Source organism: Squalius cephalus (genome assembly GCF_949319135.1).
Source record: "Squalius cephalus genome assembly, chromosome: 8".
NCBI lineage: Eukaryota > Metazoa > Chordata > Actinopteri > Cypriniformes > Leuciscidae > Squalius > Squalius cephalus.
In genome coordinates this window covers 10,034,036-10,061,445 of record NC_137129.1, presented here as the reverse complement: position 1 = coordinate 10,061,445, position 27,410 = coordinate 10,034,036, and the positions used below count along the sequence as shown (strand labels likewise).

The window sequence follows — 27,410 nt, the reverse complement described above, 5'->3', positions numbered from 1 at the left end:
GTTTATGTTCATGTCTTTTTATGTTGATATGACAATTTTGTGTTTTATTTTTAAGTATCCTGGGGGCTCTTATTATTTAGTCTGGTTTCATCATTGGTTCTTGTTTATTAGTCTTGTTGAATGGTTAAGTTCATCAGTGTATTTAAACCCCTCATGTTTGCTGTATATTCTGTTCTTCAAGTCAAGTTCATGTCAAGTCATGGTTTTTGGTTTCTTGAATATAAAGTTTTACTGTTTGTTACTTCTTATTTGGGTTATCAATGTATCTAGTCTCACAGGCTTTATGTAACAGTCATAGAGACTTACAAAAACATCCAAATAAAATGTGCAGTAAGAATTGCAAATCTCAACCTGTCTTTTTCTGTAAGTTGCATACATCTAACTGGAAGTCATACTGGCAGATTAACAAAGAATTACTTTTAGAAAATTATTCTAACGTTTACAAACAATATAAAGCAAACAATAAAGATGGCACAGAAATAAAATGGAAAATAAACCCCATCTCAGACGAACTGAACACTATATACTGGAGCAGTCAGTATACATATATCATCAGCTGTATGTTGGGAGAAGATGAATTACTGTCATGTTTAGATTGCTGGAGAGGGAAAGAAAAACAAACATGCATCTAGGCAGATTATATGACAGTCCTTGAATGCCATGGAGTCTGGAATGTCAGCAAGGGAGCATCATCTTTAGCAATGCCACCTCTTCCCTGGGATGACAACAGCTGTGTTTGCTTTGCCTACTGCATGCTTTATACCTGGCATTACCAGGCTCACGTGGTTAATTCGTTTATCTAAACACAAACAGTTCCACTAAGGATATTTCTCATTTTAGGGAACATTTTGAAAGCTTTAAATGTGAATAATATGCAATTTGCAGTCCTTACAATAACCAATAAAAGACTAAGTTGGAGTCAGTTAAAATACATTTTAAAGATTTAATATAAGATTTAAAATAATGTATTTCATTTGAACCTATTGGAGTTTATTTTGGTTACTACATTTGTATGCAATGCGTATTAATGTTTATTCTGCAGCGATGGCTGATTCGTGGCCGAATTGTTCATTTGAGTCGGATCTTTTCCATTAATCAGTTGAACCCACTAAAAAAAAAAACGTGTCGAACAATTCTTTCACGAATCGGATTAAATCGGTCCGAGCAGTCCGAATTTATAACCTATTTAGGTTCTAAAAGAATACAAACCGAATCAGGATACATGAAATTACAGTAAAACCCTGATTAATAAAACATAACAGGGACACCCATAAAAAAACAGCGATATGTGCTCGCCTGTATGTCAGAAAGAACCGCAAGATTTCAGTTTTTCGAGGCCGTTCATAGAAATTAACCGTTTGAAAGAGAGATACACAAAAATGAGTCGGACTTCCCAACACTACGTCACGCGCTGAGCGGAAGTGACGTACATAGCCAGAAGCGTGACGAAGGCTCGTTTAGAAATACAACAAGGAAGTAGACGTTCACTGTCAAGGCTAAAATAACATTTATAAAGGAGACATTTAATAGTCCAACGGTGACCTATAATTGAATAAGTTCCGGGAGGGTATAGTCATCTCGGACTTACCCGAAAGCCCGTAAGTATCTGTTTGAATAACCGTGGAGCTCGAGTCCAGCAATGAACACGGACGTTGAATTTCACATCAGGCAGAATTACCCGTGGAACAAACTGCCAGCAAATGTCAAACAGGTACAGTAACACACAGCACACATGTCTTCATCACACACATTTGCCATCACTGCCTGTCCTACCTGCGTAATTATTCACAGCATCAGCACGATTTACAGATATTCTGTCATTCATCTCATTCATTCATCCGTAAATACACACACACACACACACACACACACACACACACACACACACACACACACACACACACACACACACACACACACACACACACATCACCATCATCATCATCATCATCATCATCGTAGTCGTGACTGCCATCAGATTCCTCTGCATGACAGTTGTCCATGTGTAAGATCAATAGATGTCGGAAGGCTAATTATAGAAAGTTGAAAGGTTTTTTTGTGTTAAAGACAATTGGAATTGCCATTTTGTTCCAATAATTAATTTTACATTGTCAGTAAATTAATTATTGCATAAGATGTGTGCATGTCAACTTTGTATCATGTTTCTTTAAAATTCCTTCGGAGACAGTAACCCTGTGATGCATGAGTTATTTTGAAACGATAGGCTACATGTTAAATTTCACAATATATTAATAAAATAATGTTTATTTAAAAAATATATATATACAAAATGTATTTATGTATTATGATCCATAATTCTAATTTATATTGTAGTGGACATAATATATATACATTTTATGATGTATTGTTTTATTTATTTGTTTTATTGTTTGTTTATTAGTATTTATTGAATTAATTATTTGATTATTATCGATTGATTGATTGATTGATTTATCAAAATTATATATTTTGAGAGTCATCCACTGTCCACTGTAATATAAACTAATTATGGGTATGGAAATGGGAAACCTTGCATCAGAGGGTTAAAAAGGAAACAAAATGAGACATTTGTTGACATACAGTAGGAATATTGGGTTATACAGTAACGTTAAATGTTTATAATATAGAAAATGTGGCTTTTGAAATACTTGATAAAATGTTGAAATTGATTTTTCATGTGGCAATTGATTTTTCTTTCACATTCAATTCATATTCACACAGTCAAATTCACATTCTCATAAATAGTGTCAAACATTGTTTACTGACCATGCATTGTGTTACTGAATCTATTGGGATTAAATGTTTTCGCACTTTCTCTCATACCTGCTTTGCCTTTTAATTGTCATCTTGCTTAATTCATAGAGTCTTGGAAACTCGCAGCGTGAATATGACAAGCAGGTTCTTCTGTACAGTATCCGAAACCAGCTACGCTTCCGCAATAACCTAGGTAAGCGTAAGATCAACTATTGCTTTTCTCTTCCATAACTCCTATTTTTCATTCCATTCCGGACCAAAAAGCTCATTGTAGCTTCTGTGAGCAGATGTAATTACATTGAAATAATGACCTGAAGGAGTTACCGAATCATTGCCCTGATTTACTGTCCCACAACACTTATCAAAAACCTCTTCTTTTACAGTCAGGCATGTGAAGAAGGATGAACGCAAGTATTATGAAGAGCTGTTGAAGTACAGCCGAGAGCATCTGATGCTTTACCCCTACCACCTGTCTGACATCATGGTCAAGGGTCTGCGGGTCACCCCCTTTTCCTACTACATCAGCATCATGGAGGTTTGCTCTTAAACTCTTGAACTGTTTTGAAAGCGCTTATTTAACATTTTTTTGTACTTTTTTGTTTTGTAATTGTTTGTAAAGAGAGTATAAGCAATAATGGGGAGAATAGGGAGGAACTGCAAATGATGCTTAACTCAAACCTGCACTGCCCACCTAAGCACCACAGCTCAATATGCAGGCAACATCTCTAAAGCCTGGAACTCGGCTTGGTGTGTTCCAGGCTTTAAGAATTAATTTAATTTTCTCAAACAGCCCTTCCAAATTATTTGGTCTACACAGTTACCACGAATGCTGTGAAAACTGTTGCAACATATGGTAGGCATGGGCTGTCATCCAAGCGTTGTGTTTTACTGACCTAGTATGCAATTGTTTTTCTTCCTCTAATGATAGAGAAGTATTAACTGTTTACCATTTTATTGTTGCTCTTGTTAATGATCATTACAGTATAAGTTCTGCATTCTGACAATGCTCCAGAGTCCAGACATGTAATTTGGTTAGACGGGTAGTTTTTTTGTTTGAGCTTATGAAGATTACTGTAGATGACTCATGCAGTGTGTCAGCTTACCATATTTAATTGTATAAAACAACAGTGTCTGCTTTCTATCTCTTGTGACTTAATCAAATTCATTCACCATCAGTAAGTTTTTGTCTTAGTTCGGTTTTAAATATACTCTGATGTTCTGAGAGCATCAAGGGAAAGTTCACTCTCATTATTTACTCACTTTCATGTCATTTCAAACCTGTATGACATTCTTTCTTCTGAGAAACGCAAAAGGAAAGGTTTTAATGCTGCTCTTTTCCATGCAATGAAAGCGTCAGGGTTATGTTTGGTTTGTCTGTGTTTGAGGGGCCATTTACACGACACCATTTTCAACTAAAAATGTAAAACTTTTTATGCGCTTTGGCCATTTATTTACACGACAACAGTGTTTTGGCGGCCTGAAAACGCAAACTTTTGAAAGCGATACCGTTATCATCTCCATGTACACTACAAAATCATGAGATTGTGAAAACGGTGGCGTCATGTGCATGCATATCATGTGTTCAGTGTATGGGCGCGCAATGTTTCTTTACAAAGTGACATCGCCAACTTCTGGCCCAGTATGCATATTACAGCGTTTTTAGTCGGTTTTGTGGATCTGTGTGAACAAGAATCGTTCTGACAATATTGTCGTCTGTACACAAAGGAAAAACCTTTCTGTTTTTAGTACATCATTGTCATGTAAACTTGCCCTTAGTTTTGGTATTTGCTTGACTGCCTTTCTGATTTCCTTGTTAGTTGCCTTGGTTACTGATTTTAGTTACGCACCTGTTTGTAGTTGAGTTCTACATATTTATTCCTCTGTATCCTCTTGTCATTATAAAGAGGTTGTTCTGTTTGTGTCAAGTGTTTAAAGTTACCTGTAATTTTGTTATTTTTGTATTTTTTCATTAAACACCTTACTGCTGCAATTAGATCCTTTATTTTTCATTCTCTGCGTCAACCCAATGTGACAGAAAGTGTATGTATGGTAACCAGGCTGTCATCCAGGCTGTATTTTAAATCATCTGAAGCTTTAAGATAGCTTTGTGTGACGAAAATGATCCATAGTCATCATTCATCATTCAAAAGAGCAGCTTGGACATTCTGCTGTAATCATTTTCTTTTGATTTGCATGGAAGAAAGAAGGTCATATGGGTTTTGAAAGGCATAAGGAACTCTTGTTTTGAAACTTCATTTCAGTTGAATAATACAACCCAATCTCTTTCCTCTTCATTCAGGACATCATGAACTGTGAGAAGAGTTATGATTCCCTGCCCAACTTCACTGCTGCTGATTGTAAGTTATTTTCTCTCTGTCTGAACTGGGAATCATTATTTGTTACTGTTGCTGACTGTTCATGCACAATAACAAGGCCACAAACCACTAGAGACGACTGAACATTGCCCACTCAAAATGAAGTGCCACTTCAAAATGAGTTATTCTGACTAAAATGAAAGTACAGTAAATATTTTAATCAGTATGTTTTGCTATTGCTTTGAAACAATTAATTTAGCAATGCCGTCTTTACGCTACAAAGTTGCTATATATATATAACTCGTAAGTATACACGAATGGACTTCTTAATAACAAAAACATGTATGTATTTGATATGTATATATATGACATTAAAACATGTAAATAAACATTTGATATGAAAATTAATGAATTTAATAACTAACCTTAACAGTAAATGAGAGAGAGAGAGAGACAAGTTAGTGGTTGCTTAAAGGTCCTCTTTGTTGTCTGAGGATGCACCGCAATCGTCACGGCAACTCCTCTCTCTCAACTGCCAACCAGAATTTGGAAAATGCAGCTGAGCTGCCCAATGTAAACTCACTACAATAATAAAACTTATATATGTAAGGGTACATGTAATGTAAGTTTCCTCCGCTGCGCGTCGGACGGTTCACGCCTCGCCGTCATCCATTAATACCTGACAATGGACACCTCGAAGGGCATTAACCCGCTTATACCATGGTCACTTGCCAAATAACACATTTTTAAAACATTAGTTTATTATTTTAATTAGTTTTACAATCGAAATCTAAAGTTTTTACAAACAATAACTTGGTTTCCCTGGTTACGCCTGACGGTTTATTTACAAGGTGTCCTCTATCACTTTTTAATGGACACCCTGCAGCCAATCAGAATCGAGTATTCACCCAGACCATGGTATAAATACAAGTAAACTGAAATAGACATGTGTAGGTAATAAAAGAAAGAAAGAAAGAAATATATACAAACAATCCAATATCCCTGTGACCCAACTAAATTCAGGGTGGTCACATATACTACAAAGGTTACAGGTACGTTTGCTGTTTGTGAAACAGTTCATGAAAACGTCAGATTATAAAAAATTAAATAAAATATGAATAAAATTATGCAGTTGAATCTGTTCAAGCTATAGAGCGGTAAAACTAAAAAATGAGTCCGTAAATTGATTCAGACTAGCCTGGGTTTCCCCATGCTGCCTTGCGCGCAGCACGATTTTATTCACGCTGCTAGGCAGCCTGGACACCATGGACCAGATTTTCCCCTCAAAAAGGGAACCAATCACAGAACGGGGAGGGAGCAGCAAGACGATGACGACGTCTATGCGACACACCGAAGCAGTTTGTTTATATCTATGGATCCAACATGGCATCAGAGGCAAAGTTACCTTTCGATGCAGCCTTAGATAGTGTTCTAAGTAGTTTAGAACGCAAGTTTATTTCGTCTTCTTCCTCGTCGAATTTCTGTCGCTCTACATACGTCATCTGGTATAATTGTAACGATTGGCTATGATCTACGTACAGGCGCATTTTATAGACATTCGTAGCGCCCAATAAACGGCTCTGGGCATTCGTAAACCACGCCTCAAATACGAGAAAATGAACATGTGGTTCCCAGACCACGTCTCAATGAGAAGAGGTCTGACGTTAGCCAGGCTAGATTCAGACAGCATTCAATATAATTTCTGAAGGTATTGGTTTTTATTATTATTATAAATAGCATATATCACAAAAGAGCAATTAAATTGAATGTTAAATGTAGCTTAAAAGCACAGTATGCCTAGTATTCAACAAGCACTGAATTTATAGCACTGAAATCAATAGTTTTGCAGGTTCAAATGTAAAATACTGTGTAAATAGACATCGACATAAAATGTGACTTTGAGGAAAGACTTTGGACTGGTATTTTCTATAGCTTGCTGGATTATGCATTTATGAATATGAGTTTTGAAATCACCACGAAGGAGCAATATAATAGTCTACAAGCACCCGACAATAATACAAACCATCACATACTACATTTCTGGAAAAAGAAGGCAAGAAGGAAACTCTTACATTTACCCATATGTCTTCTCATTATTCACATGAAAGACACGTGCTGGCGTATCCTATGGGAATTGAAGTCATCCCTTTTATGTGAATTGCAGGCTCAGATTAAAGTGAATTGTGTAGAAGGCATTACAGTGTGACCACTCATACATACTGTACATATGCACTCCGAAGCATCTGGGTACAACATCAATGGCATAATAGCACAACATTAAACCATGTTATGAAACAAATAATTGTATTTGAAACAATAATTGTCCACCATAGCTGGTTAGGCTGTGCATGCTCAGAGATCTCAGAGAACATGGTATTTAGGTTGGGTAGACAGAAGGCAGCCAGCAGGCTATCCATGGGTCTCTCGCTCTAATCTCTTAGTCTGAAGTGATGCCCTTCACAGCTCACTCCACAGCCTTTGGCATCATGCCTGGCATGTCTCGGTCACTCAGGCCTGGCCTTCTCTAATTATACACGTAAAGTATTTGAAAATTAGCACCCATTAGCATATTAATTGATCTAACTGTTGTCCTTTCAGGTCTGAGGCTACTTGGGATTGGCAGGAACCAGTACATTGACCTAATGAACCAATGCAGGTCTTCCAAAGTAAGTCGTTCTTGGTTTTACACTGTAGATCAATTAGGATCTTTTGGTTAATTTCCAAGCACTTCTGGGATTTCAACATGATGTTCATTAGATGATTCTCAAATCTGGATGGTTTCATGGGTCCCTTTGAAGATGAAAGACATAAATCCATAGAGAGCAGTGCTTTGTACACACAGTGATAACCTCACACTGTTGCCTAAGCAGCATCTGTCTGTGGCTAGAAATTCTTCCGGAGGAAAACGGCTCGGGATCTCCTGCCAGCAAAACCTGTGGAGATCACAGTAGAGCCCTGGTGGGTGGTACAGACCGGATACATCACAGAGGACGACATGAGGGTAAGACGGATTAATTCAACCATGTTTCTTCAGTCTTATTTATTAGGCTATTTAGGATATTTAGGATATTAGGCTTTTGGAAGTGGAAAAAAGGAAAGAATATTAAGAAATGGAATGGCTGAGTGAAATACCTGTGGCCTTTTGTGCTGGATGATTCCAGATCTGCTCTGTGGCGGAGAAGTCTGCCATTGATAAGCTGATAGATTCTGGACCACAGCTGGCTGGATCAATGGAGTACAACGTGGTTCTGAGTGAGTGTCACTGAGAGAGTTTCAGTCTTCTAGGAGGCCAACTTAAATGAAAAACCACTTGTAATAATAAAATGGTTAAGCCAGGATATGATCTATGTGTGAATTCAAGTCACTGTACTGATTAATCTAGATCAGGGTTCCTCAAAATGGCCCTGGAGGGCCACTGTCCCGCACAGTTTAGCTCCAACCCAATCAAACACACCTAGCTGTGAGTTTCTAGTGATCCTGAAGACATTGATTAGCTTGCTCAGGTGTGTTTGATCAGGGTTGGAGCTAAACTGTGCAGGACAGTGGCCCTCCAGGACCGAGTTTGAGGAACCCTGATCTAGATGTTTTACCATTAATGGTATAATGCAATCAATGTAGTGATGATGACTTTGATTGTCATCCTTTGACTGATGACTTTGATTGTTGAAACTTGCTGATTAGGTAGCACTGGTGACAGAGCCATTAAAACAAAAAAATAAATTAATTGCAAATAATAGTTGATAATTATAATAATTACCAATAAATGCAATCACCATATATTTTGACCCATAAAATCACATATTTGGCTGTAAAGAATTGATGAAGTTGGGACACAGATAAAAAGGTAAAAATTTGAACAACTCTTAATATATAGTTTTCATATAGGCCTAATTTTTATACACTTCAAACATTTTGACAGTGAATTTATGAAATGAGACTATATAACGGCCAGATATAAAATGAAAAGTAAATTATATTATGCCACTCCACTTAAATATTACATAATTATTTGAATAAGATAATAATAAAAATAGTAACAATAATAAAAATGGTAACAACAACAACATAATATTTAACATTTGAGCCAAATGACCATAGTTACTACATTAACGTCTGGTCTGTACTGGACTGTGCCGAGGATTGGTTTCCATGCCAGCAGATAATGGCAGCACACAAACAAAACAAAAAGTGTGGGGCCAGTAACAGTACGACCTCTAACAAAAATGTAGTCGCACATGCAGAAAAAGTGGTTTCAAAATGCCACAGTTTAGTCACAGCTCTTATAGATGGTGCATTGAGTACAAGAAAATTCCTACCTATTCATTTTCTCATTTTCTCAGGTTTGTACAACCGGGGCTATATATATCTTGATGTGCCCATATCAGACGACAGCTGTATTTCAGGTATGCACTGCAGTTTATCAAATAGACTTTATTTATAAGCTCTCTGGTGAGTTTGTATGAAACCCAAAGTCTGTTTGTTTTGTATGACCCTTTTGAAAGTATTTTGCTTATCCATCCCGAGTTTCGCTTGGATTGTACGCAATAGAGGATGGGAGAATCATTGATCAAAAAGGGATGATGGCTCACCCACACAAACCTCTACTTGGTTCTCATTTTCAGTGCCTCCGCTTGAGGGGTTTGTCATGAACAGAGTCCAGGGTGATTATTTCGAAACGCTTCTCTACAAAATCTTCGTTTCCATCGACGAGCAGACTAACGTGTCTGAGGTACATATTCAGTTTTCACTTTGCAGTGCTCTTGAAATGATGTCTCGTTTCTTCAGTGATTCTGATTGTCTTTGAGCCCCTCATACCACTTTTCTATTTGTCATTTCAGCTGGCTAATGTACTGGAGATTGACTTGGGCCTGGTGAAGGTACGTGTCTTGCAGGGATGAAAATGGAAGGCCATTGACATGGAGTGTTTGATATGAAATTATGCTTTTATAGCTGACTGGGAGGGCGGTGAATCCAGGATGCACCAGTGCTGGAATTACCGCCACTGCAAAAAAAAAAAAATGAAAGTTTTTTTTTTTTTTTTTTTTTTTAAATCCTTTGCCCTTTTGATGGGTTATGAAATGAGTCCTTCTTTGAATGTATGATGCAGACTGAGGAGAATGAAGATTGGACCATTGTGTTCACACATTTCCTTTGTAGCTGTTTAGTCCCATTTCAGTATCTGGCAGAGTGGAAAACAAGCTTATTCATAAGATCCGTCATGAAAAACCATCACTCCTTATTAGAAAAACCAACACTGACGTGACTCAAAGGACATGATCTTTACCAATGAGTTTATTTTTACGCAGGATAGGTAGTATTCATTTTCATTATCTCGTTGACATTTTGCCAAAGATAAATAGAATGAAACGTTTCCTTGCAGTCATCCTATTAGAGAAAACCTATTCATTTAGTAAATGATGATGAAATAGAGCATGTTTGAATAGACCCATTGCCGTCAGTGTTTACTTGGCAGACATGGTCCCTTTTGATAGGGATGTGCCTGAAGACAAATACCTAAGTTGGCAAAGCTTGACTATTGGACCTCATTCATGAAACATGAGCAAATTATTTTTTGGTGTAAACCTAAAACCAGTCAATGCAACAATTTATGTAAGAATGATTTAATGGACGTTATTAATGATTTACACACAATTTCATTCCTTTCATGATTTGTGAAGAACATAAAAATATTTGAAAATGTCAGTGTAGAGTGAGAAATCTAATCAACTCAGCTAAAAATAGAGTTCAGTGATATTCAAATTATCATCATAATCTATAGCACAATGAAGGCATATAATATCAGGCTGTATGGAGCCCAAATCCTGACCTACTTTCTCCAGCACCATTCAGTCTTTCTCAGAGCCAACAGTGTTATCTTCATATGTGACAGTACCGCAATTTTCTTTTCTGTTCCACTTCACCTGGAACCATTCTGAGTTGTGCTTATAGCCATGTAGAGAATAACCTTTGGAAAAATAAGGGAATATGTATTCATAACCTTAGCTCGGTTGGCCTGGCTGCAAAATGAGTTGGATGCAACAGATTTTTATGTTTCTAGTTGTCAGGTGAAAAGGGCAGATGGAAATTGTGTTTTTGGCTGAATGCTGCTGTGATAATGTTTATTATTATAAAGCTGTTTCCGATGCTGCTATGGATTATTCATGAAAATGTGTGGATGCTGTCCAAACATAATTCAGAGACTGGATGACTTGCCCATAAAGCTATGATGTTAACATGCAAATATAGTTGCCAATAATCATCATTGGTTTGTGTATGAATGCTGAGTGAATATTGGACTTTGCTCTGTTTTCTTCCAGAATGCAGTGTCCATGTATTGTCGCCTGGGGTTTGCTATCAAAAAGGGTCAGGTGATCAGCCCGGACCAGCTGCACCTCTCATGGAAGAGTGCCCCTTCGGTCAATAAACTCAAGTATGAGAAGACATTCCTGACACTGATGAATAGGCTATTAGTGCTGGCTCATGTCTGAGAAAAAAAAAAACTGTTGTGGGAACCTCAAGCTCAGCCAGATAGACCATTCAGACATGCAGAGACTCTATCTGAATGGTTGGTGTTAGTGGCCATTGCTGGTAGGCCACTATTATTGGTGGGCTACACAGCTGGCCATTTCTTTTGATAAAAAAGGGCAATAGTGCTGGGTAAATATCCATTTTCTGATTTAGTCCTTCCAATGAATAAAAATGAGTGAAATAAATAGATTCTTAGCATCTATTTATTATAGAATCCGAAGATTGGTCTTTTAAAATCTGCATTTTTAGAGTTGATGCATGAACATTTCTGCCAAAAATAATTTGTCCAGATTTCGCTGGGTTGCTGGCTGAACCACTTGACACAGACGCATACTCTACCTCTATTCATCATTTTATTGATGTATTTATAATATAATGTATTTATTTATTCATTCGTCTATTTTTATTTATTCATAATCAGATTCTATTCATAATGCTATTTTTTTTCTAGTGATGTTGATCTAATTTGTTTAATAATAAATACTAATAATATAATATAAATTAAAAAATCTATGAAAATATAATGTTATATAATACTTTTAAAAATTATTATAGTTGATAATGCAATAATATAAAAAAGTATGCATTACTTAACAATAATGTGGATTAATAATACTTTTTTTTATTAATTTCCCATGAAGGAAAGAGTTTCTGTGTTATTTATAGTGACATCCAAAAAAATCCCCCAAAAAATCCTTCTCTGTACTATTGTGTTGTGCTAGCTTTGTATCACCAAAAATATTTGGACATGTTAAAATAAAGAGAACCTGTAGTGTGACAGTCACAATGCAGGTTATGCGATTAAGTAATTAGTAAAACACTCCTGACATTGTAATTTAAATATTTCCAAAATTTACACTAACAAATTGAAATCAGAATTGAATTGAGAGCTTGTGATTCAGAGTCAAATCGAATCAGGAAATGTTTTTGTTGGCTGCAATTGCTGTATGTGTGAACGTCCTGTAAAAGGCTTATTGTGTTTTAACATGAGATTGTTTGTCTGAACTTGACAGGGGCACTATGGACCCTCAGAAGATGCTGCTGTCATGGGAGGGTGGCAGTCCAGTGATGGAGGCAGGTTCCTCAGCCACTGACACAGACACCACCAGCCTAGAGGACCAGGGTAAGAGCACAACTGCATTCATTAAATCATAAACAGCTTTCCACTCATCCGTTAAACACTAACTCACTCTTCTGCAGTTTACTGTTAAGCATTAGTCTGGCTCCAATCAGTACATAAATCATAATAATGCAGATGAAATGACTGATTTTCCCAACCCTCTAGACACAGCAAGTGTGAGCAGTCTAAGTATTCCAGCGGCCCCGACTAAGAGGATCGCCTTCCTGTTTGACTCCACCCTCACCGCCTTCCTCATGATGGGCAATCTCTCCCCTGTTAGTGTCTCTCTCACAGATTTTTGTATTTCTGTTTTACAGTTGACAGATTTATTGTGTATTTTTAAGGTGCTTGATATCATTTATTGCAGATTGCATGCCTGGTTTCATAATTAAATGCAACTCACAAGGTTTGTACCAATGCTAAAATTATGACCGATATAGTAAGCCAATAATTATATTTAGGTTTTTTACGATAACCGCTAAATGGATGATATAATTTTTTTGTAACCATTTTTTGCAAATTAGGAATAAAACAATCAATTGTTTTAAATGATTCAAGTGAATTTAGGCATCACAACATTATAATGCAGTGTGTAAAATGGATAAAGTTTACATTTAACAGTGTTAATGATTAACTTTAAGTGAACGTTAGGTTACAGCAAAGGTCATCAAAATGTAAAAATATGGGAAAGGAGGCAATATCGACTATCGAATGTCAAATTTGAAAAAACTCTAATATCGGCTGATATCTGATCTTGTACTGATCATATAATTGTTTTCTATGGTATTTTGACACAGATTCATCTGTCACTTGATAAAAGCAGCCAAATTAGGCAGATGCCAATATGAATTGTGTCATGCCTTTTATTCTTTAAAAAACCATGAACAAAACTACTCAAGTTAAAGAAAAACAACCAGAATACGTTAAATATGAGTTCACTTGCAACTAGGACAAAACACGATTTGTGCCCTCCACAATGTGTTTAGTGTGGTGAATTATTGCCTGCCGAGAGCATGAAACCATCGAAATTTAATTTTGTACACTAAACAATTTTAGTACTGTGTTATGTCACCACTTGAACTCAGTGTAAAAGCTGGACCCTGAAGCTAAACCAGTTGAGAACCACTGATTTAGTTAACTTAGAGTTGGATTCATACTGAAGGATTTTCCTAAATTGTCTAAGATTTAACTATTATCAAAGATGTTTTGTATATCATCTATAAATACCGGGATGTCATGTGGTTCTTTTCATCTCAGAACTTGAAGAGCCACGCCGTGACGATGTTTGAGGTGGGGAAATTGTCTGATGAGACCTTGGACAGTTTTCTCATGGAATTGGAGAAGGTAATACCCTTATTATAGGACACAAAATAGGCTGAGGGACACACAGTGGACAGACAATCTCCGTCTCTGTGCTTGTATTGAAATAGAAAGGGGCCACCGCCAGGAGCTGATTATACAACACACAGACTCGCATTTTTCACTTTGGCACTGCTCTCACATCTCTTGCACACACAAAAGCATAAAGGCTATTGCATTTCTCCCTTAATATCTCTTTTCTTGTTTGCACACGTTCTCACACTCACACACATATAATGACTGTCTTTGTGTTGCTGAGGTTGATAAGGATGCTTTCATGTTATAAGGTGGAGAGCACCGCTGAAGGAGAGGCTCAGAGATATTTTGACCATGCGCTGACCCTCAGGAACACAATACTTTTTCTGCGCTACAACAAAGATCTCACGCCTGATCAGGGACCTGATTTACCAAATATAGGTATGTGTCAGTATCTGAGGGCTTGAATGTGCAAAACCTTGGTGATAAATCAAATATTTATGCATTAAATATTAAATCGTCACTTGACAAAAATGTATTCATTTTCACAAATCAGGCAATTCACAATTCAAGAATTCATTCATCTTTACTGATGCATTTTTAAGAATACAATGAATGATTGAATGAATGAAAAATTATACAACATATATATACAGCACAAAAATATTGGTATGTATAAAAATATATTGTTTAATTATTACTGATAAATAAAAATGATTAAAAATTATTCTTCCTTTTGTTTATTTAGTTAAAATCAATGTGTGAAATATGCCTGCATTTTGCTGAATCATACATTTTGACAACATTTGAATCATTTTTAAGTATTTAAATGTAAGTATTTTCAGGGCAAATGCAAATATAATATATAAATTATAGTATACATATTGAGTACGCCAAATGTAATGTTTAAATTATAAAAATATATGTATATTTCTAAACCTTGGTCTATATGTTTTTTCAAACATCAGCAAATATTTTATTAAAATTCTAATGAGATATTGTATTAATGGCATGTTGTTTTATTCCCTTTGGTAATCATTATCAATGTCCTTATTTAAACTGTATCACTGTTTGATCTTTATTGAATTAAATTTTCTTTTAATTATGGAGAGGTACAAGTCCTTGCATGTTCACACGTTCTGGTTGGCACTAATATATGTTTGTGTTTCTCATCAGGCCTGCCTCTGGACCTCCTCCGCTGTGAAAGCCTGCTGGGATTGGACCCTGCCACCTGCAGCCGTGTTTTGAACAAGAACTACAAACTACTAGTTTCCATGGCGCCACTCAGCAACGAGATCCGGCCAATCAGCAGCTGCACGCCTCAGGTAGTCCCGACTCACCCAGGAGACTGTAGTCAGACCCGTAGAGAGGGATGTGCGATCACTGGGACTCACAAGACTTTGTGTGTGCTCAGTGAGCAGTCAGATCCCTGTCCTCTTGAGAGTATGATTCAAGCTAAATAGGTCTTTCTTTGCCTCTGGGTTTCTTTACAAAAGTTGCACGTTGTATAAAACTACCCACTGACTACATCTAAGCATTTCCATAATGTTCTTTGCTGTTTAGATGTCTTTCATTTTGAACAGCACAAATAAGGTCAGCATTTGGCCTGGGGATAAGTTTCGGTGTGCGTTTAGAATAACTTCACTTTGCATTGCATGTTTTGTCACTAGGTGCTGTTGGTTTTAAGTTAGGCTTGTATGTTAGAATATCTTTATATTGTCTGGTCTGTTTCTTTCAGCACATCGGTCCAGCCATTCCTGAGGTCAGCTCCATCTGGTTCAAGCTGTATCTGTATTCTGTCACTGGTCAAGGCCCTCCATCACTGCTGCTGTCCAAGGGCTCCAGGCTCCGGAAGCTGCCAGATATCTTCCAGGTCAGTCTCAGCATTCAAATATTTTTTTTTTTATTCTTTTACTTTATTGTGCATTCTAGTTTAATACAATTCTTATTGCATCAGTATTCCTTTTAAATATTTAAATGCATTTATTTAAATATTTTAATGCATTTTAAATAAATAAGGAATTTTTTGTCTCTTATGCACACCAAGACGCATGATGCATGTAAATGCATAAAAAATCATGTACATCTTTTGAAGTGAAATAACGCTTACATTTTAATTTGGCATGTTACTCAGGCCTACGATCGACTGCTTATTACATCATGGGGTCATGACCCCGGGGTAGTCCCATCATCCAACGTGCTAACAATGTTGAATGACGCCCTGACCCACTCTGCTGTGCTCATTCAGGTAATACAGGGAGACCCTAAACAACTAAGAGTTACATATTCATATACCTACTATATAACATATTCCCGTATCCAAGTTATACCAAAATGTATCACTCTATTCAGGGACATGGAATGCATGGACATGGTGAGACTGTCTATGTCCCCTTCCCATTTGATGAGGAAGACCTTAAAGCAGGTAAAATCTCTGATATCTATACACACAGTGGCCCGAAATAGTATTTGGACATAAAAATGTCTGAATGTCATTAGTTAAACCTAAAAAAAGTGATTATATTTTGTGTTTAAATATTTTTTTGGGTCACTAAAAATGTGTCTTTGTGCCTCATTTTAGCACTCTGAATAGCCAAGCCATTATAACTGGCCGCTCTTATTTGTGTTGCCTCTCCCAGAGTTCTCGTATTCCAATATGTGTGCGCACAAAGCCCTTAAGATCTTGCGGGACAAAGTGGATCTGGAGCACCAGTGTGGCTACATCACCATGCTCAACCACAACAACAGACATCGCAGACGACCCAGTGACGCCGACGGTGGGGCTAAGAGCTTCTTCTGAATCCACACTGTCCATTTAACCAATATGTGAAAGGCCTGATAAGGACAGCACCTACGCTGATCATTAGCCACTCCAGGCTGTATCGATAAGTGCTGCAATTAGAGTAGAATGAGAACAACAACCAGTTCAAGCTCTCACCAGTGTGTTTTATTAGAGCAGGTCTCTAATTCAATTCATGTTTTAATTGCAGTCCACATGTTTGATTGCATCACTAATCAGAGTGAAACTTGAACGCTACCTTCAGGGTCTCAAAGAAACATGAGATTCACTCTCTTTACTTTCCTCACAGGAGACCCTGATCTTAGCGGAGTGCTTGAAACCAACGGGAGCAATGAATCTTTCGAGCTGGTTACAGAGGAGAATAACGGAGATGGCAGCAAGAAACAGGGAACAGAAGGTAGGTGTTCTTTGACTGATAGTCAGAACCGCAGATTTATACTTTTTTTTTTTTGAGAAAACATGCGGAATGGATTTGAACATGCCAGAATGTGTTAAACTGAGCTGAAAGTACTAGTGGGGAATGCTAATCAATACGAGCCGCTCAGAAAATCATGTTTGCTCACTCTTCCAGGGACGTCCAGTGAGGATGAATGGGTTCCTCTGGAGCTTTGCTTTGGGATGCCTCTTTTTAGCTCTGAGCTAAACCGCAAAGTGTGTCAGAGGATCGTCTCCCACAAACTCTGCAGCAAAGACAGGTGACAACTTGAACAAATGTCGCTTTTTTTTTCTTTTCTTTTTACTGTGCATAAAGGTTTTAAAAATATTGTGGTTGCATGTCTGCAAATATTTCTGGCTAAGCACATATGAATCCAGCCCATTTACTTTCCCTTTAACCATTTCCTTTTGTCTGTACACTATCCATATCGGTAAAAGTAGCACTATACTATATATATATTAACATTAAGCCGATTCAGACTGCACTTGAACGCACAACAACACACACAATTATGCCAAAATGCCAGTTTTGTCGAGTATCCTCGCAAGCACAGTTAAATGAAGTCTTAAATGTATGCAAAGAGTTGTGAGAAAATAGGATGTGCGTCTGATCCGCTTCATATGGGTCAGGTGACAGCATATGTGACAGCATCCTATTAAACCTGCTGTTGTGATGTCTGTCATTAATGTTAATCAAAGAACAAAAGACAGAGAAAATCACTCACTGCTTGACAGGGCAAGCTTGAAATTGAGCCCTGATATATTGAAGGGCAGGTAAATGGGGCATTTATTATAATGGGTTATGTAAAGATTGTTTTAAGTTCACTTAAATTAAAAGTTGGTACATTTATAGCTTTCAATTATACGGTTGAGAAAAAAAATCAATTTCATAGAGACATCCGTAGCGGTATTGGTGGTGTTGGTGATGCCTTCTTTCATGAAGAGAAGCCATTAAACAAATATTTAAAATATAAGCTACTGTCTTTGTTGTTTCTACCTTAATTTGGAGATTAAATGTGAAATTATTACAATATAAAAATATATTAAAAACTTTAATATTGGGTTGCATTAATTATTCCGGAATTGACAGCACTAAAATATGTTATATTTTGGTACAGTGATATAATTAATCTGTTATAATTAAATAATAATTAAATAATTACCTTCTCATTCATGTTTATACAAATTAATGTTTGTTGGGCTTTGATTATAATTAAAGATGCAAAGTCTGAAATGTTATAAATAAACTTGGTATTTTGGAATACCAATTCAATGTGTGAATTCCAGGGAAAAATAAATAAAAAAAATCACCTTTGCCATGTTTCATTATCACTGCTACCATTTTTCGATTATCGTCCCAACTACACTGACAGGTAACACTAAAAATAGGTGGTGTGAGAAATCACACCTGTTCTCTGTGACAGCCTGCGACTGACCTGTGCTTTTTAATCGGAAACAGTGTCTGCTTGCATAATGACATATTGAATAAATGCATTAACAATATTAAGAAAAATTAAGCATATTTAATCATGTTAGTTTTGACAGCTTTAATTACAACCGATATGTTGGACTAAAGAATAATGAACATACTCTGTTTCTTTTGCAGTCTTCAAGAGTTACTACATTCCAGTCGAAAACTGGCATTAAAAGTTCTCAGTTTTGTTCATTCATTCCAGGTAAATATTCACTGATTTATTTGATTTTGTTGTTCCTAATATAATGTGGATGTAGTTCATAGTAGCAATGCTAATGTCTTATTTCAAAGATTTCATTCAGCTGTTTTACACTGCCATGGAAAACCTGGAAGTATCATGGAGTTTAATGAAATCAGGAACTTCAAAAGTCATGGAAATGTCTATGCATGTCATTTTTTCTAGTTACCCTGTGAAAAATCCAGCATGTTTTGTACGCTGGGATCAGCATGCTACACCAGCTCTGTTTTGCTTGTCCACCAGCTAGACCAGCACCATACCAGCTCTAACCGGCATAAACCAGCCTGGACCAATATGAAATTCATGATGCTTTATGCTGGATTTTTTTTTAGCAGGGTATGCTCTGCTGTAAAATATTTCATCAGCTTGAAATTACTCTTTGGGAGTGCAATCTCTATCAAAATGGGCAAGAAGTGCGAGACTCCAGGTGTTCCTTCACAGTCGGATGTTGTTTGTATGTGGTGAGTTTACCATTTTTCACCGTCCCTCACAGGATGGAAAACAGCCTGCGGACCCTGACAGTGGGGTCTCGGGTCCCCTGTGTCAGCCCGCGGCAGAGTCTGGCGTCCCCCTCCCTGCGATCAACCTGTTCTTCAAGGACGGCGAGCTGAGGGAATGGAGCGGCCGAGCGCCTCCCTCCCTACACCTCTCTGCCCCACAGAGAGATCAGCCCACATAAAATACCACTCTCAAAATAACCCTGTTCACATCCACACCATACTCCACTCACTTATGTCATGAGTTACCATGTTACCTGTGGCACTCAATCACACACAGCCATCAAGTGCTGCCGCCACCCGTCACATCTGGATGCGAGCGTCCAGAGTAACTAAAAAATCCCAACGGTTTCAATCAAACATCCCATTCACCCAACGTCACACGATTACAAAATAGAAAAGCTATTTACAAACGATCCTATATTGACCTTTTAATGTGTATATAGACTTTGCTTGGAAAACGTAGGACCAATCCTGGGGTTGGATAAAGTCACCCTACTCGTATTGTCATGTTTTGTGACCTGATGCATGATATCACTGCACAAAATCTCAAAAACTACTTGACTGAGGGTTTGAAAACATGAAGTAGAGGTTTACTTTTTGCACAAAGCCTGTGGACGACATTCAGGTATAATCGATTTGTTTTTTTATTTTCTTTGTAAATCAAGACCTTTACAGTCTATTTGGTTGTTGAGTCATATTCCAGCTGGAAAACCTGTCTCTCAATTCTGCTTAGCAGAGGAGCATTTCTGCTTCACTGAGACCAAAGACCAACTTGTTTTATGTTGATTTTTACCATTATTTTACTTTCTTGCTGCCTTATTTGCGTTGTACAGACTGCTTTATCACCAAATTCATTTTTTTTTCTTCCACTTGGCCAGTTTGAACACGTTGAATTTGTTTTAGTCTAGCTCAGGCACACAAAACTGCAATTAGTGACAACAAGGTTATCGAATATCAAATCAGTACCTAGATGTGTTGAATATCAGTATAGGTTTAGAGTTTGTTGTGCGAATAATATGCAGTAACACAGCATTAAAACCCCCTCAGTGGCCTGACCTTTTCCCTCATGCCTTTACTTAGGGTGCTGCCAGTGTTTCCCCAAACAAACCTTATAGTGGTGTATGATGAAGAACGATAAGAGATCTTGATGCTGCATGATGAGTGTGTAGAGTCGTTGTGTGTATTGTGCGCCGTTCTCTCCTCATCTCTTTATTTCCCCTGTCCATTCCTTCCTGCATCTATAAGATCCAAAAAAACACCGGCCCCGTGCCTGACCCTGTCACAGTGTTAGGGAAAAAAATAACCAATAGTTTTATAAAGTTCATAAAAAGCATTTTAGGAACTCTCTGTTGTAGTGTACTTGATGGGACTGTGTACATGCTCTTGTAATTAAATGGGTACAGAAGTTACATTTCCCCTCTTCACGTCATCCCATTCTCCAAAATATATGTCATAACAAATGAATATGTAAAAAGTATATGAAAGTACTAATAAATATGTTACAAAAACACCAATTACAAGTGTTAGCATGCGGTTTTTCATTTCGAAAGCTGTTTTCTTCAGGTTGTTGATGGCTCAGCTACAGGCAGGCCGGCTCCCCGGTGACTGTAATTACTATAGCAACACAAATTCGGGGTGTCACCAGGGGGCAGTGAGGCCCTGAAATGGGGCATGTCATCATAGGAATAGCACATCTGATGATGCCTGTCAACAATTTGTGTTGAGCAGTTCTGTATTTTCCAGTGGTTTTACTTTTTGTCATTAATTTTATAATTAATCTTCTTGTAGCTTAATAATTGAAATTGGTTTTATCTGGAGACTTGCTCTTTAAAACTAGGTCAGTAACTGAAGTCAGAAACTTTCAATAAGAAATGTGTGTATGGGAGGAAATTTGACACAGCGGGCGGTTACTCCAATTTTATTGTAGATGTTCTTGCAACCTATGAAACTTTTACACAGAGAAATACAGACTTGTATAAAAGGAATATAACCATCATTTTCAGCCTTTCTTTCTTTCATACCCTTTCATATTTCTAAGCAGTGCTTTAAAAACAAAACTGGCACTATCCACATTAATAACTATGTCAGTGTAATTTGTCACTTATTTGGATACATTTATTTACAGTTGAAAAGACTTGTGAGGCTCACTATAAAATTCATAGACCTCATTTGTGAACAGGGGTGTTAGACTTTCAAGCCCCATTAAAATGTGTCCCAATATTATACTCTTGTAATAATGTTATGGATATAAATTGCCTATAGTCATTCGCAACCTGTACACGCAATAAAGAGATGCTAAGGTGCGTTCACACCAAGGACGACAACTATAATATAACTACTATACTGATAACTATAATGATAACTGTTTTCACGCCCACGCCAAGACAATGACGCTCCGTTTATTATAAGCGCTGTTTATGTCGTCTTTGTTTTTAATTTGCAAGCACAGTTGGATTCTGACTGGCTGTCAATGGTTTTATTGTTCATCAGCTGGAAAAAAGCTGCAGTTATGTTGTCTGTTGCTTTGCTGCCCTCACATGTTATCAGAAATGATCTTTTTCCCACTTCTGAAGTTGTGATTACAATCTGTTGATGGAAAGAATGGGAATCATAGAGCACAACATGGTTTAGTCTTGCCTATTTCTTGGGGAAATCTTATTAAAGTCAAAATGTTTTGAAGAAATTTGATTTTGAATAAAATGTAGTCACATTATTCTATCAGATTCTTGAATTTCGGTCAAATACATGCTATTTTTTATGAAATTGTGTTGTCTCTAGGACGTTCCCGTTCTGATGTTAAACTGACATTTAGGAAATGTCTTTAAGATGTTTATGATTTAGAATGAATGTAAAACTGACACCTTAAAGACATTTCTCAGATGTTTGTACACAGCAATTATTAAAATGTTATATTAGTTATCATCCTTATTGTCCTTATTCACTGACAAAAGATAGACATTTGTTTCTAGATACACATTCACCTCATCCTCCAGCACTCTTTTTATTTTCTGTCTTGTTTCCCATTACTTTTTATTTTGGAGTGAGAAAATGAATCAAACTGAATCACAAACAGTTTCAGACCATTTTGAAAACCCGCTTGATCGATTAGATCAAGTGATTTATTGGCGAATCGTTCTGATTCTAAAACAACATTGCTGAAATATTTTGGTTTACTGTAAAAAATACAGTGAAATATGGCTGAAATATCACTTTGCCAAGGATTTATCAGTATAAAGGGTCTAGCGATGCCCCAAAATTGACTTTATATAGGCTATATTAATTAAGTATTAAGTAGGTTACATTATTTTATATTGCATAAGTTAATAGCCTATAGGCCTATGTATGTTTTTGCTTATTTATTTGTTTTAGACAGCAGTTTCAGTGGCGTTGCAGTAGGCCTACTTATATTTAGTAAAACAAGAGCACAAATGCGAGTTGATAAAGCTACTTCCACATATTAATGATGGTGTCTGTCTAAACTGCTTTATATCGTGTTATGCTTTTCCAGTAATGTCTCTTTAAATGAGGGAGCGCGTGTAAGTGTGTCTGTGGTTTTATTTCTTCAGCTCTGCGTCTGCCTGTTAGTTTAGTTCGCATATCTGATACACCAGAGCAACACACAGCAGCAGGTGCAGTTCAAAACATCGGGAACATTTTGACATTCGCTGCACGAGAGACAAACAACCCGCTTTACGTTACTGTAAAGACGCGAATAACGTGTTTGCCTTTCTCTTTTCGGATACCGCAGAAACATTTTTATTCATTTCATCAGTATGAAGCTTTGAAGAACTTGGAAACATCAGGTGTGAAAGGACTAAACTAACTAACAGCGTGGAGCAACAACACGAATAATTGGATGTAAGCTACACACTGGATGTAATGCATCTTACTTATCCTAAACAATAACACAACTCTTCTTATATAAAGTAATTGGTTTTGGTCTGTTATTGTGATGCGCGCGGATCTAGCTTTAGTAAGCAACCATATGCGCAGACGGAGCATCGCAGCGACTCTACTTCCAGATGTCCATCTCTCTCTGCTCGTAACAGGTGGAGCTCATTTCACTCCATCTGTCCGCTGCTGAAGTGGCATATATGGGCAACCAGGTTGACAAACTGTCACACCTAAGTTACGCCGAAGTTCCCACGACCGACCCGAACGGACTGGACACGGAAGAAGACGGCCCGCGGATCGGGGTCTCGTACATTTTCGCGACCGACGACGACGAACTGGACGATAATCTTCATCAACATGTCGATGGACCGGAGCAAAAGGAGGAAGAGAAGCAGTACAACGAGCTGGGCTGCGCAGTTTACCACCGAGACGAGTGCATTTATGAGAAGAGTGGCAACACGAGGGAACTGGAGACGTTTAGCCCGGAGAATTTACTGAACAAATGTAAGCCCGGAGACGTTCTGGAGTTCGTGTCCACCGGCCAGTACCCGCACTGGGTTGTGTACGTCGGGGACTTCCAGGTGGTGCACCTGCATCGGGCGGAGGTCAAGAACAGTTTTCTGACCGATGCTAGTCAGGGCAGGAGGGGCAGGATCGTAAACGAGCTGTACAAATTCAAACCCCTGAGTTCTGACATGGTGGTGCAGAACGCTATGGAGCAGGTGGGAGCGAAAGACAGGGAATTAAGTTGGAGAAATTCGGAGTGTTTCGCCGCCTGGTGCAAATTCGGTAAGCGGGAGTTCAAGATGGGATTGGAGATACGGATAGGAAAACAGCCGTACAGATTAAAGCTCCTTTTGCCTGACAAACGGTTTCATGTGCTGGAGTTTCAGAGTTTGGAGGATTTGATCATGGAAAAGAGGAGAAATGATCAGATCGGTAAAGCGGCTGTTATACAGGAGTTGGCGCATCATTTAAGCCATAGCGGAAGTGAAGCGAACGTTCATTGACAAGCAACAGGTAGCGGAAAGAAATTGTATCTCACAACAATATATAACATATCCGTGATTCTCATGAAACCCGTCCAGAACATTTCCCTGCAAAATCAAAAGATATATATAAGAATTATTATTATTATTTTTTTTACTTTAAGAACTGTTTTAAGGACATAGATGGTTGACCCCATCACAGCACATCAGTGATACAGTAGCTCTTCATCATATCACTGCGCCGCTCCCATAGATGTTCTGTCATATCAGGGACTATATCTTCTAGGAGAAGGATGTCACTTAAAGAATTTGCCAAAAATTGTCCTAAATAGTTTTTTTTTCCACAACCGTTTTCATAAAAACAGTATAGGCAATGTTAAAACATTTTTTTACAATGCAAAACATCTTAATGTTCCTATATGCTTCATTTAGCATACTTTCAGCCAAAAATGTTGTTTTTTTTCTTCTAAATTTTGGGGCTTCGTGAGATTCATGACATCACATATTATGATGACAAATTATGTTAAAAAATGTCACACTCAGTTATTAACAAATTTCTAGTCGGATGATGGTATTGTTTTTAAAATGGCTCTCATATTGTAAGCTGTTCTTTATAATGTAGGCCTATAATCAGGCTCTCTATGAGTTGCAAAATAGCCATAAATCATCATGATTGTGAACCTTCCTTTCTAAAAGTTTTGGCACAGATGAAATTGCAGCCAAGTAAACTGTGACTGAATCCACCTATTTACCCTCTCTCTCTGTTATTCCTGTTTTTCTCATTATACATGAACATAGCTGACCTCACATTTAGCTCTTTAGTGGGGTCAGATGGTGTATTTCTAAAGGTTCTTAAAGATTTGTTCCAGAATTTTTTTTTTTATGCTGGTTCAGTGGTATTTGTATTTTATGTATAGGCCTAGGCCTAAGTGGTATACATTTTTTTTTTTTTTTTTTTTTTTGTATATCGTTTGTGGAAGGTGTAGGACCATACGATGTTCGTCCAATCATTGCACTCAAATGTAATGATACAATGTCCTACCTGCCTGTCAAAGTATGTATTTTCATACCTCTGCGCACCCTTCTCGCGCAGACATCACACTACATTAATGCGTTTCATGCTATGCACAGTTAGTAAGAAGTTTATCAAGCACCTTTAAGGGCGCTTTCACACTAGCACTTTTAGTGCGCACCCGGGTTCGAATGACGTCAGAGTTCGGTTCGTTTGGATGATGTGAACGCTGTCAATCGAACCAAACCGCGGAAGTGAACCGCTATTGATGACGTATAATGTGTCTTTGGCGGACAGCCCGCTGTCTTTGAAACGTTTTCAGAATTTTTGCGGCAGACAGACGCAAGTGTGTTTCTGTATGTCTATGTTGAAAACAAAACCAAAGGTTAAAAAAGAAGAACAACAAATGTCAACCGAGCAAGTCTATCCATTTGGGCGCCTTTTCATTCGCGGTTACCAAGCAACACCATTACGCCAGCTGCAGCCTGATGACGCAAGCGTACCGTGGTTCGGATAGAAGTAATAGCCTATAATGTGAACACAGTCCATCGGGATCAGGGGCGGGATCGGGATCGGGATCGGGATCGGGATCGGGATCGGGATCGGGGGCGGGGGGGAAGCAATCGAACTCGGGTTCGGAACAGCAATGAACCAAGTGTGAAAGCACCCTAAAGGTAGGGTAGGCAATTTTCGGATAGGCTAGCATAGCGAGCTAGCTTTGAAAGCATAAGATCCCACCCTCCCTTCAGTGTCTCCAAAGCCACGCCTCTTCCAAAACACATGAATGCAGGGAGCAAACAACAGCGTCACGAGAGATGGCGTTAAACTACCTTGTGTCTCGAAGCACATAACATTACAATAATAATAAACAAACATAAACAACTTAAAGAGCACTGACCTGTATTACCTGACTGCTGCATATTCATTTTGGCATTGATAGTGTTGCCATTGAAATGCATAAATTCCATAAATTACACAGAAGATATACATATAAATACATTTAGACTACTTCACTTACTGATTGCCATCAGGATGTTAAGAGACTTTCAACCAGCATAACAAAAAAAGTTTCTGGAACAAATCCATGCCTTTAAGTAAATTAACATTATTTTGTTTTCCCTTTGACGTTACTATAGCCTACAGGTCTAATTTTTCCATCTGTTTATATTTTTGGACTTTTTTTTTAATTGCCAGAGGCCACTTAATATGTTTGGGCTGTTAGGCTGCAGGTGTAAACAAGAGCTTTTTTTTTTTTTTTTTATCTGATAGAAATCATTTGATTTAGTGTTTTAATATTCAGCAAATGCTTTAATCCTGAGCCTCTTCAATACCCTGCAAACTCTGCACGACTTTCATTTGCAAGCCTGCCAAAGTTGGCTTACCTTCTAATGTCCTCCCACTTGTGAAGTTTACAATTTTCTCTGAGTGCGTGAATTGAATTGATGATGTGAGGCTGTAGTAAAAACAGTTTACTAAGACTGGATTAAATAAATGTATCAAAGGCCAAGGCATAAAATGCCACATCTCTGCTTCGACACTCAATAATAAGAGCCCTAACAAATGCCAAAGGCAGTATTTCATAGCAGTGAGCCGTTCAGTCGTGAGATCATGAGATGTTGATTAGGCAATTGCTTCATCCAAACTGGACTTTGACCTCATGAGAAAACATCAGGTGGTCAAACTTGAAATGCATGGACAATCTGAAGGGTCAAAACACACAGTGTCACAGAAACTCATTAAGACTTATCTCTCTACACAGTAGCCGTGCCTTTGAGATACGCCACAGGTGACGCGTTTTGTTCGAGGAGGAGAGCGTGTTTTATGATTTGAGCCCAATCGCACTGCCGCAGGTCCACACTGAGTAAACACGAGATGCTGGGAAACAGGGAAGTAATTACAACTGCCATACTGTGAGTGAGTAATGGTTGCCCGCAAAGGCAACAAGACAGTCTTTGTGAATCACTGGAAAGCCAACACTATTGCCAGCTTGAGACAACAGCCCCCTAATGAGCACTT

At 37.8% G+C, this 27,410-nt stretch overlaps 2 protein-coding genes across 2 annotated transcripts; both read left to right on the top strand.

Moving 5' to 3' along the window:
* Nucleotides 1–1,410: 1,410 nt before the first annotated feature.
* Nucleotides 1,411–21,017, top strand: fam91a1 (family with sequence similarity 91 member A1). Its single transcript, XM_079877875.1, has 24 exons — nucleotides 1,411–1,711; nucleotides 2,863–2,947; nucleotides 3,138–3,289; nucleotides 5,054–5,111; nucleotides 7,668–7,735; nucleotides 7,957–8,070; nucleotides 8,231–8,321; nucleotides 9,410–9,472; nucleotides 9,692–9,798; nucleotides 9,908–9,946; nucleotides 11,387–11,499; nucleotides 12,611–12,720; nucleotides 12,883–12,992; nucleotides 13,975–14,061; nucleotides 14,364–14,493; nucleotides 15,229–15,377; nucleotides 15,791–15,925; nucleotides 16,187–16,300; nucleotides 16,405–16,477; nucleotides 16,692–16,829; nucleotides 17,142–17,249; nucleotides 17,424–17,547; nucleotides 18,894–18,963; nucleotides 19,493–21,017. Exons 1-24 carry the CDS (start codon nucleotides 1,640–1,642, stop codon nucleotides 19,676–19,678), a joined length of 2,496 nt encoding a protein of 831 aa, XP_079734001.1. The 5' UTR covers nucleotides 1,411–1,639; the 3' UTR covers nucleotides 19,679–21,017.
* A 2,038-nt stretch (nucleotides 21,018–23,055) lies between these two features.
* On the top strand, nucleotides 23,056–24,764 carry lratd2a (LRAT domain containing 2a). The gene has a single exon (XM_079879434.1). The coding sequence runs from the start codon at nucleotides 23,594–23,596 to the stop codon at nucleotides 24,401–24,403; it is 810 nt and encodes a 269-aa protein (XP_079735560.1). The 5' UTR covers nucleotides 23,056–23,593; the 3' UTR covers nucleotides 24,404–24,764.
* The last annotated feature ends 2,646 nt before the right edge of the window (nucleotides 24,765–27,410 follow it).

Coding starts and splice junctions, on each gene's coding strand:
- lratd2a (XM_079879434.1), top strand. CDS start 23,594: ATGGGCAACCAGGTTGACAAACTGTCACACCTAAGTTACGCCGAAGTT.
- fam91a1 (XM_079877875.1), top strand. CDS start 1,640: ATGAACACGGACGTTGAATTTCACATCAGGCAGAATTACCCGTGGAAC. Junction 9,473..9,691: donor AGACGACAGCTGTATTTCAG/GTATGCACTGCA, acceptor TCTCATTTTCAG/TGCCTCCGCTTGAGGGGTTT. Junction 16,478..16,691: donor TGAGGAAGACCTTAAAGCAG/GTAAAATCTCTG, acceptor TGCCTCTCCCAG/AGTTCTCGTATTCCAATATG.